Consider the following 13,469-nt stretch of genomic DNA (forward strand, 5'->3'; position numbering starts at 1 on the left):
ACGTCGACTGCATCTGAGTTGTTTTATTTAAGCAGAGGTAGTGCACAGAACCAAAATTAGTAAAAAGTTGCCTCTGTCCAAATAATTATTTTCACAGGGTGCACACGTGTGTGCCAACGTGTTCTTAAATTATCTATAACAAAAATTCATCGTCTTATTCTTCTTTTGGCTTCTTGCTATAGTGTTCACCACAGTTGATCATCTGCCTCCATCTGGGCAGGTATAAAGTTATTTTGGTTCACATGTTGATTTGGATAAGGTCTTATAGCGCCCCTCCTGATGTAACCATCTCATTTTATCCAAGCTACCTCGTGAGATTGAGGTAGATGATCCACTAAACAGCCAAATGAAAATGAAACAGTCTATCCAATCAATAGACATTACGGAGAAGACATTCAGTGATATTGAGAACTACCACAATAGTTGCCTGGTCAGTTTGTCATTAGGGAAACAGAAAACTGAAAGGATGAGTGGAATGTTTACTATACAGAAACATGACAGAATTACTTGGACTAACATACCTTGGTGGTTACCTATAGGAAAGTCTATGTGTGGGAGCACTGGCTATGGGTCTAACTCAAAAACTTACAAAGTTGGTGTTTATGGTGTGGTCAAAGTTACTGACTTTGTGGAAGAGATACTATTTTCTTTGTCTTTGCTGTTTATAGTGCAATGTTTAGTGAGTTGCCTTCTTCTCTTCCACTCTCTAGCTATAGGCAGCAATGGGTGCATTCCTGGACAAGCCGAAGACGGAGAAACATAGTGCCCACGGTGAGGGCAATGGGCTGCGTTACGGCCTGAGCTCCATGCAAGGCTGGAGGGTGGAAATGGAGGACGCCCACACAGCTGTGGTGGGCCTTCCCCATGGACTCACCGACTGGTCTTTCTTTGCTGTCTACGATGGTCACGCTGGCTCCCGGGTGGCCAACTACTGTTCTGGTCACCTGCTGGAGCACATCTTGTCAGGAGGGGCTGAATTTGCTTCAGGACCCAGCTCCGTGGAAGGCGTGAAAGACGGCATCCGCTCTGGCTTCCTGAACATTGACGAGTATATGCGCAGCTTCTCAGACCTGCGGCAGGGCCTGGACCGCAGCGGATCAACGGCAGTATGCGTGTTGCTCAGCCCGACCCACCTCTACTTCATTAACTGCGGTGACTCACGGGCTGTGCTTAGTCGAGACAGCAAGGTGGGCTTCTCCACCCAAGACCACAAGCCCTGCAACCCACGTGAAAAGGAGCGCATCCAGAATGCTGGCGGCTCAGTCATGATCCAGAGGGTAAACGGTTCCCTGGCTGTATCCCGGGCCCTGGGGGACTACGACTACAAATGTGTGGATGGTAAGGGCCCCACGGAGCAGCTGGTGAGCCCCGAGCCTGAGGTATGTGTGTTGGAGCGGGTAGCCGAAGGAGACGAGTTTATAGTCCTGGCGTGCGATGGGATCTGGGATGTCATGTCCAACGAGGAGCTGTGTGAGTTTGTCCATTCACGACTTCTGGTGTGTGACGACCTTGAGAAGGTCTGTAACTCAGTGGTGGACACCTGCTTGCATAAGGTAAGTTGTTTCTCATATATAGTGTACATTTAAGGTGAAAGTGGGCAGTAACAGAGTTGTTTCTACTAGTTTTACTGATAGATTATGATTTTAAATGCAAAATTTTACTTTAATGTATTTCCATGGGGCCGAGCTGTATCACAGTTACAAATGTCTGAAAGATTACTTGTTGCATGCAAACCAACAATAGCTTGGTGAATGTGTAGGTAATAATCTGTTTAGAAGGCTGATTTGCTCTGGTGGGAAAGTATTTGAAGACTATTTACTCTAGTATACCAAATGTCAGACCAGATCTGGTTATTAGAGTAAATCCAAAAGCTATTTCTGAGGGTGTCAGAGAGACACGCATCTTAAACAATACTGTTTGAAAAATGAAGACTGACTCCAATTGCAGCTGGTTGTCCTTGTTTAACTCTGAAGACTCAGTGAGCTCAGTGTAGCAGCACATGAAGGAGTTTCCACTAGCTGTAGGCTCCAGTTAAAGTGGCCGTCCGGTTTATGCTGGAATCTCCAGAGCAGAAAAAAGACTACTGTTGGAATCTCATCCTGCAATCTTAGACTCAGACTATCTGATAAGGGATTATAAAAACTTCTGATTGATTGGGAAACAGAAGACCAGGTCGGGGTTAGCACTGACTAAACTTTCAAATATGAGAGAACAATTGTCCAGTAGTATATGGATGGTGTCATGCCCCTGATGGATTTTTTTTAAAGTGCTAAATGAGTTTGTCAGAAACACTTGGGCAGCAGTTCACATGCCTGGGCACCTCGCCTAAGTGAAGTGTATTTGTGGGAAACAGCTGCCACTTTTCGTAATAGAAATCTAATGCCATATAAAATGACCAAATATAGCATATTAAAGTAAAAGATGGACAACTGCAGCTGAGTGTAACAAAAATAATACACATCTAAATATTTAAAATGCTTTATGTCTCACAGTGAAAGACAATGTGATGAATAATGCACTGGTGCTTTAAATTCTCTCATTATCCAATGGCTTTAGCAGAATCTATTAGACTATTACACTCTGTGCATCACTTATTTTGTGTCTTGGGAACTCCAAGAACCAGTGAGTGCACAGCACCTTGGTTATTTTTACCTTGCTGTACGCCACACGCTGCTATAAATTTCCTCCACTGCAGCGGCTTTTTGTGATGTATGTGACACTGTACACTTACAGAACATTACTGTGACCAGTTGGAGTTTTACAAGGTAATGACAAGGTGGCTACCCATTTGGTTAAAGGCCAAGGAACTGTGTGTGTCCTATAAATGCCAATTAATATAGTGTTTTACACTGGCCCTCCAGCTAAAGAAACGCATTCTTCATTCTCTCTCTCCAATCTTTGCTCTCCAGGGGAGCAGGGACAATATGAGTGTGGTGCTGGTGTGTTTCTCTGCGGCTCCCAAGATCTCAGAGGAGGCTGTGAAGAAGGAAGAGGAATTGGATAAATACTTGGAAACCCGTGTTGAGGGTCAGCATTCTGAACACACACAAACAAACCTGCAAACTATGACTGTATGATTTTGGGTTTGCAATAATTCTTATTTTGCCTTTAAGTACATCCCTTTTCTTTACTTTTATCTTTCAATAAAAGCCAACATTCACTCACCACCAGGCTGTGAAAAGTTTAGTATGCTTATTCAGTCCCCCCCCCCCCCCCCCCCCCCCACACACACACACACACACACACACACACACACAATTTCTAATTAAAGTTCAAGGTTATGCACTTAAAAAACAATTTGCTAAGTTTGCAAGCTCAGTAAAACAACTTTCTCTAACACAAACATAATAACAAAATTTAGAATATGTACTGTATTTATTATTGTGTTCAACAGCACAGTCTTTATACTGTGGTTAAAAAAAGAAACATTGCTATTTATCTGTCAGCATCTTTCTTGTTAGTATTTAAACTGTCACATCTGATATGTTGCGGTTGAAACTTGTGGTTGGTTTTTGTGAAGTGTTTAGTTGTAGTTGAGCCTGTTTCTAAAGGTTAAGTGAAACACACAAGGCCACATACAGTGCTTAGGTGCTGTCTATATAACTTCGACATAATAAGTCTTTTTTAGGTATTACAAATATTTGAAGTCTTCTACTGAGTGCCGCAGCAGAAGGCAAGCAGGGGTTTATCTGATTTACTATGGGTGAATTCTCAGCCTTTGTAGAGAAAGGTGGTGGTTAAATTCCAAAAATGGTGTATAACTTTCTGTATTATAGCTCTTGACATCTTTCCATTTGTCTGTAGAGCTTATGGGAAACTGTGGAGAGGCTGGAGTCCCTGACCTGGTATCTGTCCTAAGGAGCATTGCCTCAGAGAACATCCCGAACCTTCCTCCTGGTGGAGGCCTGGCCAGCAAGTAAATATACAACAAAAATCTACTCTTTCTACACTTAAAACTTGTATATAGTTATTATTATGAGGCTTGAAAATTTGAATAGATTCATTCCATAGAAATTTATCGGCAGAATGTTAACACTGTGCGATGAACTAGAAGTTGAATCCTTCACTCACAAGTCACAAAAAACAGCTTTGTTTTCATAGCACATTTCTTATCGCCGTTATGAAGGGCAAGTAAAGGGTTATGCTTTGGAGTGCCATGGTTAGGTCTGATCTCACCATATTTCTGGTATTTTGTGATTACTGGTATTGTTGATGTAAAATCAAAATCTAACCACATTTAACTGAATTTAACAGAGATCTGTTCACAGAGCTTGTGAGGAGTCTTGTGACTGCTTTTTTACCTTCTCTCTAGTATATAGCTAATACATGCAGCCTAAAATGTCTATATAGCTATTAAAGTGCTCTTAAATTTAAGTTAAAATGATACATTCGATTACCTGCACCATCACACATCATGCAGGTAAAAAACACGTTTTTATATACATGGCACAGTAACAGAAACTTTATTAACAGAGGGGTCAGACAGCTCTGACAGAAAGTAAGGTTTTGTATTCTTATATTGCACATCCTACTGGTTAATGTTAAACACATTTCAGGTTTAGAAGGTGGAATAGTTTTTACCCTTCAGCCAAAATGGCTCATGACAATGGTTTTGTCGTCGCCTCGACAGGCCGCATGAACACCTAAGCTTGTGAATGCAATAACTTGGGAATGGGGAGCGTAAGATTTTCAAATTATTACCATTAAAAATCTCTCTTTGAGTTCGAATCTCAGTGACGTCAACGTCAAGCCAGAGGTCAGGTTGTCTGAAAATGTTGTATGGGATGATTTTTAATTCATCCCATAGGTGCAGCTACAAAAAATCTCAGACAAGTTAAATTCCCGGTAACCTAGACCTCAAGGTTAGAGGTCAGTCCCCTAGGATTTTCAAGTATATACCATAGGTGCCAGTAGTTTTTATAATGCAGCGCTTCACAGAATCAGTCCCATACGCCACCTTATATATTCAAAGATGCCATTTATCCACCCAAAATTCCCAACAATTTGTAACTGAAGACTCCGCCTTTACGTCAAAAACGCAACAATTCTTATTTAACTGCTCATTGGTCTAAAGTGACGCTCGAGTTGTGTCGTTAAACACAGAGATAAAACCTGTTCTTACATTGTATTACTTTAGTAGGTTGAATACGCACTCCCTTATCGCGCCTGCTCATTTCTGACCCGCTAATTTGTGCCGTCGATGGATGGTGTTAGTCATTATTGAAATAAATTGGCTGCATCTTTGCTTATGAACTAGCACCTTGTTAGTAGAACACTTGCAGAACTTTCCTCACCCATCTCATGCTAATTTGCCCCATCTTGTAAATCTGGCTCTTTGGGTTTATAAGCAGTCAATCTGTTTGATGTGTTTTTAGCAACATGTCTTACTAGGAGAGCGTTAGATGTATATAATGACCCACAAGTTAAAATAGTCTGGGTTGATTAAAGATGTGAAAAGTTTTGATTTTGTTTCATCAAATTCAAAAGTGTATATATTGTTTATGTTTGGGATTTATCCAGTTATACAAGAAAAGCCTTTCAAGATTTGATGACGATAAAACACTGAGAAACGCAAGTGTCTGCATCCTTTAGTTGCATCCACAACAACTTCGGATAAACATTAAAAAGCCAACACATGCAGAAAACACAACATTAACTGACTGCACACATGAATGAAGAGATTACAGAGTGTCATATGCATGAATGGTGAATTCTCTAAAATTGACAAAGTCGCTTTTAGCTCCATTAAGTCCTCAATCAATATACATTTACTGAGAGCGAACAGAAGCTGCATTATGTCGGTGCTGTTTGTCTCCTCTAAGCAGGAAACTATGTGTTGTTTGTGTGTTTGCAGGCGGAGTGTGATCGAGGCTGTGTACAACAGGCTGAACCCTCACAGAGAAGAAGAAGGGGTGAGTTAACCTGTCTCTGAACTCTTCCCCGCCCTTCACCTCTTCAGCCTTTCACCCTGCCTCAACATAACCTCATAAACAAACACCAGCCCAGACAAGGACACTCTTTCTGTGTGCTGCTGTATGTATGTGTGAGAGCGAGAGAAAATGAATGTGATATAAGTGTGAAAGAGGGCGGAGGATAGAATAAACGGAATAACCTTGACAGGTTCAGGGAGCCTCAGTTGACTGCATTCCACGTTGAAAAGCACTGAAGCTCCAAGCGTCTGTTTCTATTTCACATTTATCATCGAAATGGGATGTATAATAAGACCTCGATAAACCTATTGAACCTCTCAGCAGCGAGCGCATATCCTTTAAACCATTGATTTCATATAGTTAATGCTTGAAAAATGCACGTTTGGGGGTTTTTTTGTGTTTGGAAACTTAGCAGCAGAAAGTCATTCAAAAGAACCTGCTAGCTTTATTTGTTACATTAAATATTTACTTCGTGTTACTGATATACTCGGTAGTCACAGCTTATTTAAGGTGGATTCTCGTTCCTCTGTTTCATATACTCAGTGTGTGCACTTAAACAAATGCTTGGAGGACATTTAAAAAAAGTTTTATTCACCTCATCGGGAAGCCATACTTCTGCAAAGCACTGAGTGATTAGATCTAGAAAGATATTTGAACCCAGATTTGGTTTTGATACTTTCCTAAAATTCAAGATAAGGTCTTCAATCAGATATTTATTTGTGAACATACTGCCTGAAATGTCCAGTTTTTGATCTTTCTCGCAATGTTAAAAAATCCCTGCAAAAAATTCATAGATAGAAATCCAAAATTCTAATTTTAAGCTAGGCCCAGCCTCGCATCTTGTAGAAATATAATTCAAATCTGTGTGTAAATTTTGCAGAAATCCTCCCAACAGCCGTATCGATCCCAGAGAGGCCTTAGGCTTTCTTACTGTTTTCTGTCTCATGTCTTTTTGACTATGTGGGAATCAGTGTAAATAAAAAATAAGATTAGAGATATTATTCTTCTGTTACATAGAACGGGTATGCACACGGCTTACGAAAACAATGTCAGGATCATCTGTGCTTTAATTACCCAATAATTAAAGTACCCATGCTGCATTGTGCTCGCTGTGTTTGTCTAAGAAATCTCAAGCCAAAGATTATGTAAATTAAGTTGAATTAGATGTTAACACTCCCCTGGCATCATGATTCTGCTCAGAAATATTGATTTGTCTATTCAAACACATTTATATGGGATGTGATCCAAATGTTCTTTGAAAAATTAAAACCCACCTCAGATTTAAGTTGTCATTTTTTAATTTTGGCTCATTTTGCACCTTTAACCACAATGATTTGGTCAGATAGGGACTTCCACAAAGCCATCTAATCGGGATAGCACAAAAGTTTTTTTGTTTTGTTTGTTTGTTTGTTTGTTTTTAAGGGCAGAGTCACAGATTTTTTTTTTCTTAGCACCTTCTATAAATAAATGTTTTAATGTTATTGCACACAATCAAATTAAATCATACAACTGGGCTGATTTTTTTTTTTTTTTTTTTTTCGGGTAATTTACGATATGTAACACCGCACCGTCACTATTAAGAGATAAATAAAAAGAAATGGTATGAAGTATTTACAGCTGCAAATAATATAACAGCAACTGGAAACGTTTTAAACTTCAGCACTCTGTTTATACTGCAGGAAATGGATATGATGTTAGAGCAGAGAATCCCACATCCAGCATCTTTTAAGGAAGGCTGCAGGCGTTTTTACAAACATCTTCATTCTGAAGACGAGATCAGTGGCAGGTCTTGAACGGCCCACCAGGGTGAATGTGAAGAAGTGTGTGCATAAATGCATGGGTGTATTTGTTGTATTAATGTCAGTGGAGTCTAGCCTTGCAGGCTCTTTTCTTTGGGCTTGTGGGTACTGATGAATTCCCCCTCCCCTCGTTACACTACACAGCAAATCTCACAAAGGACTGTTGGTCAGAGGGTCAGAGGTAGCGTTTGCATGGGCCTGTCCGTCTGGTGCAAGTATGTCTCTTGATGCTGTGATGCTGTTGTGTGGTAGATGTCTGTATGTGGGATGTGCCGCTGATTGTAAGGTGATATGTGTGTGTTTGTGCGCGTGTATATATAAATATATATATGTGTGTGCTGGTGTGTGTTTGACAATGGAGCGTGCCTGCAGAGTCTGACCCTGGCGTGTCACCTCAGGCCTGTGCGGGGGGAGAGGAGGAGGAGGAGGAGAGTGAGGAGGGAGGTGGCAGCACGGCAGCTCATCTGCTGGAGGCTCTTCGGCAGTTCCGCATGCACCACCGGGGGCAGTACCGCTCGGTGTTGGAGGAGTCCCTGGCTACCTACCATCTGCGGGGGGAGAGTGCTGTTGAGAGAGCAGGGGAGAGAAGGAGGACGACCGACGACTGTGACAACCAGGACGAACCCGCCTCCCCTCCCTCTCCCCCTTCGCCCCCGCCCTCACCCGCCATTGCAGAGCTGGAGGCCAGCCAAGACGAGCCCATCCCAAAGTCTGATCCCTCCTCTGACTGACCACCTGCCTGTATACCCAACCACCCTCTCATCCATCCTATCCCAGAGCTCTAGTGAGATGTGCTATGACCTCTCCTCCTCTGTCCTTCATCGCAGAACTTGAATGGCCACGTCCAGCTTTGTATTTGAATAATTCATTAGGAACAACAAAAAGGGCTTTTCTGTCCATTCAAGTTCTGTATCTGAGACATACATATATATATCTATATACCTTAGATGTGGACTCTTTGATTTTTCTTCCTTTTTGTTTCTTCTGACCACTTTGGCTTGGATTCCCAAACTTAAACTTGATCACAGAAGCAGATTTATTAACTAATTTTCATGGTAAACAAAATAAAAATATAACAAGCAAAAGTGGCTAGTGAAGCCAAAGTGAACATTGCACTCTATGGCTTACATTTATCAGTATTTGCTTCTGGCTGACCCCACCCTCACCCCCACCCTTAAGCCTCACCCCCACACCTTCATACAGTGGAGGAACTGACAAAGAAAACACGAGGAGACATTCTGAACTGCAGCTGTGCAACCTTTTGCACTGTCTCCAGGCCTACTCCATCTACAGACTCAGAACACACTCTTCTTGTGTTTTTGTATGTGTGTTTATGTGTGTGTGTCTGCATGAGTTTGAGTGACCGAGCAAGAGCCCAGTAATCACTACTGAAACGTGTGTTTCTGATTGCTTGCGATACTTGACAGTTACACAGTCCATCAGCTGCTCAGCGATGGTAGGTTGTTCAAACCAGTCTGGATGCAAATTAAGTCTTTGCAGCTCCCACATGATTACATAAAAAAATAATAAATCGCTTGATACTGTTGTTGGTGGGGTAGAGTGCGGTGGGGGTGTAAATGTTCAGACTCAGGCTCTTTGAACAGTAGAAAGCAAAGTTATTAAGTGGATAAAATTTTGGTGCCAGAGCGGCAATTATAGTCCCTAAAAATGTTTAGTTATGCACTGAGGTGTTTTTGTTTGTTTTGTTATGTTTTTACAGCAACACGCGCATAGCCACATTATCTTAAAATGCTAAGCACTACATTGTATGATGCGACCTACATTTGTACTAACAGCTGTTTGATTGGATGGCGTGTTCACAGCTTAGCACTAGTATTTCAAACTGGAAACATGGGCCTTACTAACAGAACGTTAGCGTTAATTAGTATAACCTGTGGAACCATAGACTGTATATAAAAGATGAACGTAGTTCCGGGTCTGAAAAGTAAAGTATGTAGAAGTGCCATAAACCTGGATTCCTTCTAATTCCCAGCAGGGGAGAGCGACTCCTGTTCTATACATTTAAAAATGCACTCCTACTTATTGCTGTATGACTCCGTGGAGGCTTTATGGTCTCAATTTGTAGTTTCAAGTCATATGTAATACAAAATTATGCTCATTTTGTAAATTTTGGTCCCAATTCAGGTCAAAAATGTGGATAAACTAGTGTATCCTTTAGGGTGGGTCTACCTTCTCGCTTCTGTAATCCAGTTTGAATACAAAAACAGTAAAAACTCACTAACCAACGGGCGAGATAATGGTGGCTATCTTTTGTTTACAGTCTATGTTGCAAACCTATTGTTGGCAGTTTTTCCAAAGCTGCCTTTCACTGCATCGATCAGTGAAAGGCAAACTGTAAAAACTGGTAACTGCTGATAAGATTAGGACATGGGTGACATTGGGACTCCTCTGCTTTGACTACATCAGTTCTGTCAGTCTAAAGGTAGCACACCATGTGGGATGGCGACCACAAGTATTCCTGCCTTCTCGATCTTACCTTACAAAAGTGATACGTATACATATCGGTGGGACGGCTGATGTCATACTGTTCACCTGTGGTGAATTACACTCGGACTACAGTTGATATGTTTCATGTGCGATGGCTCTCTGTCTGTAATCAGTTCAAGGTATTATTAATAATCAAGGTTTTCCAAGAGTCCTTTGTAGCTTTTGTTTAAAAAACCCCACATTGCAGCATATTATATTCCTCACAGGTTGTGCCATTGCCTGTACAGATCGAGTCAATCTTAAACACTTACCTCGATGTAAAAGATATATTGAAACTGACTGCTTGACCTGCAGGGTTTATTCTTATTCAGGTAGATGGAGGTTATTGTGAGTCTGTACAAGCCCTGTATTCTGGTAATGCATGCGCTGCACTTACCTTTTCAATATCTAAAGCACTTAACTATCAGAGGGGAGGTAATGCTAAACGGCGTACGTGCGTGTGTGTGTGCGCGCGTGCTCGCGCCTGTATGTATGAGCTGTATTTCTATGATTTCTATGTGGTTGTGTGGAACAGGTTAGTTCTGCAAATAAGAAATAAAAAGGATTTGAGGTATAATGCAATGATTTGTGTCAAGTGTCTCACTGTAAACTAACTGTATGTATTTATGTCTTGGGGTTTATTTTTTTCAATTTTTCGTTTAGGCCCTGTACCAAATCAGTCATCTTGCAGATCAGGGGTTCAAAGTTGACATTTTTCCATTCAGAAGTGATTGTTTTTCATGATTAAGCATTCCAATCCCAATGCAACATGGTGACATTTGATACAGGACTGTTCCCTGACACTTTTAGTAGACCTTTACTCCATTTATTGTGTTGTGTATGTGTCTGTGTAGGCTGTGAAGTATTCGGAAACTGCTGAAGCTTCCTTGCTCTCCTCTGTCAGCTGTTAGCTCGAGCCTTGACCTCGTCTCGGCTGCTTGAAGACATTTTAAAGAGTCGTCTCCTTTAAAACAAAAGCAGCTCTCAGGTTTGAAAACTCAAACTGAGCGAGGAGCGAGAGGAAGCCATGTAGACTATAGGGACTCCATTCTCTCCATTCCTCCCCTGTTTTTCAGTCTGACAGCTGGCCTCGTGATTCTCCGCAAGGTGAGTCATCAGAGGTTCTGGTTGTGCAGGGGAATATAACGGCTTTCCACCATTAGCCATTCAATTTGAATATATTAAAAAAGGGGGGGGGGGGGGGCAGTGAGGTTTAAAGGTTTGCCATTATTTAAGGCTTCTGGAGCAGTTTAATTACTACATACAATGATAGACTTGACAATAACAACTCTGGCACACCTCTCTTCCTTTTCTTTCCTCACCCAGAGTGCCGGTGACCTGGATGACCCTTGGTAGCTGCGGCAAGAAACCCCGCCTCCTCCTGGTGATCCGTGCGTCCACTCGGGGAGGAGGAGTGTCTCTCCATTGCGCCATGTCTTTCTCCACTAAAAGAGGACACGTGGTGTGTGCTGGAGCGCGTGAGTGTGCGTATGTTGGTTGTGTGTGTGTGTGTGTGTGTGCGCGCGTGCGTGTGTGTGTGTGTGTGTGTTTGCAGCAGTGGGACAAAGACGATGACGAAGACAACTACTACACACACGCATACTGCTTTAAACCTGGAGGAAAAACCTGAATCACTTCTCTGAAAAAATATTTTATGAACTGAAGCATTGTGATGGTAGAGATGATTTTTACCATTGAGGTGTTTTTGTTTTTCTTTTCTTTTCTTGAATGTTGATGCCTGACTTCACAATGACATGAGGACCTATCGTGTGTGTGTGGTGCGTGTTCGTTTGTGTGTATGCGAGAGTGTTTGTGTGTGAGAGTGTTTCGAGGAGGGCCAAGAGGAGACAAATGGTGGATAAAGACTTTGTATGTAATTCTTCGTCTCCTGGACTTTTTTTTTGTGCTCCTAGGTCTGATAAACACCTAACACATTTGCTTCTTCCCTCTTAAAAGACACACACACACACACACTCCCTCTATCTCACACAGACACTCTAAACCATAAACCCCCCCACACCCCCTCCCCTCTTCCACCTGTGCACGTATGTGATGTGCCACCTTCGCAGGGCACTGCATGAGGACTTTGGTTCTACATGTACAGCTACGTGGTTTTTCTAATCGACCTGGATGGACAGCCATTGGTTGAGATGGACTAAACCTGAGGGACCTCTGGACACTGATAGGCTCCTGAGGTTTGAAAAGCAGAGATGATTTGGATTTTATTTTTCTTGTTTTTGTTAGGTTGATGACAATGATAATCATGATGGGGAAATGGGAGGTTATCACTGAAGAGCCGCGGGCAAGTTGGACTCATGGCGTCGCGGTTGATGGTTTGGATTGGGGAGAAGGGGTGGAGGCAGTTCAGTAGTCTCCTCAGTCTTCCTCCCCACCATGACGGTTGGAGGTGCACATGACAGCAGACTGTCCTTGTTTTTTTCTCTCCTTTGTTTTGGATGTTGTCCATGAGGTTACTAGCTGCTCGCTGTGTAGAGTGAGTGAACTCCCTGTTTTAACCCTGTTCTTGGTTCTCAGACTGCATTGGTAATGTTTGTATTGCTGTTGTTTGATTGCACTCACATTTGATTACAGAAAGCGTCTATATATGAAATAAAATACCTGCCAAGGATCCTGTGGTGGCTGCGTGAATCACTAACTGAAGTCACATCACTTTGAGTCTTGAGTTGTGTGTAGAAATAACATTTGTGTACCGCCAGAGTAAAACTAGTATGTAGGAAGTGGTTTGACAGAAAATGCTGAATTTGTCAGAGCTGGACATTTGTGCTTAAAACTGTAAAATTAGAGAAATGGGGAAGCTAAAGAAAGCATTGCACAAAATGCTGTTGTCCTTTTAAATAACAATAAAAAGACGGCATATAAAAAGTGTTTAAAATGGATTTGATCATTGAATTAGGCATATTAAGCCTAAAGTTATTTACAGAATGTTTTAAGTGTTCATATACACTCAGTATAGGAATGAATGTCTTGGTACTTTTGGACTTTTAAGGATTTCTTTGAACTTTTCGGGGAGGGTTAGCATGGAACGCTTACATAGCATAAATCTGTAGCTACTTTAAAAAAAACAAAAAAACAAGATTTGGGTACACAAGTACATATCTAAACTAACATTTGGTTAAATGTCTCTTAGCAAGCTGCACTTCAACCAGACATATTTTGGTTGAAGGTAGTCCTCCATCATTCCATCCTCTTTGCCATGTAACAGTACCACAATCAGGAAAGCAGCCCCAGAGCA

General features: G+C 41.7%; 1 protein-coding gene across 2 annotated transcripts in view; it reads left to right on the forward strand.

Moving 5' to 3' along the window:
• LOC120737969 (protein phosphatase 1B-like) overlaps positions 1-12,872 on the forward strand; it is a 28,970-nt gene extending 16,098 nt beyond the window's left edge. Inside the window, exons 2-6 of one of the 2 annotated variants that reach the window (XM_040038935.1) lie at positions 711-1,553; positions 2,910-3,027; positions 3,805-3,916; positions 5,855-5,912; positions 8,128-10,798. In XM_040038935.1, the coding sequence (XP_039894869.1) occupies positions 723-1,553; positions 2,910-3,027; positions 3,805-3,916; positions 5,855-5,912; positions 8,128-8,460 (1,452 nt within the window). In that variant the 5' untranslated portion in view covers positions 711-722 and the 3' untranslated portion in view covers positions 8,461-10,798. Of the gene's footprint in view, positions 1-710; positions 1,554-2,909; positions 3,028-3,804; positions 3,917-5,854; positions 5,913-8,127; positions 10,799-11,542 lie in introns of those variants that run through there. The other variant, XM_040038936.1, reaches the window with a different exon arrangement.
• Positions 12,873-13,469: the final 597 nt, after the last annotated feature.

The sequence above is a fragment of the Simochromis diagramma genome, unplaced genomic scaffold (assembly GCF_900408965.1).
Source record: "Simochromis diagramma unplaced genomic scaffold, fSimDia1.1 OVJJ01000402.1, whole genome shotgun sequence".
NCBI classification, from domain to species: Eukaryota; Metazoa; Chordata; class Actinopteri; order Cichliformes; family Cichlidae; genus Simochromis; species Simochromis diagramma.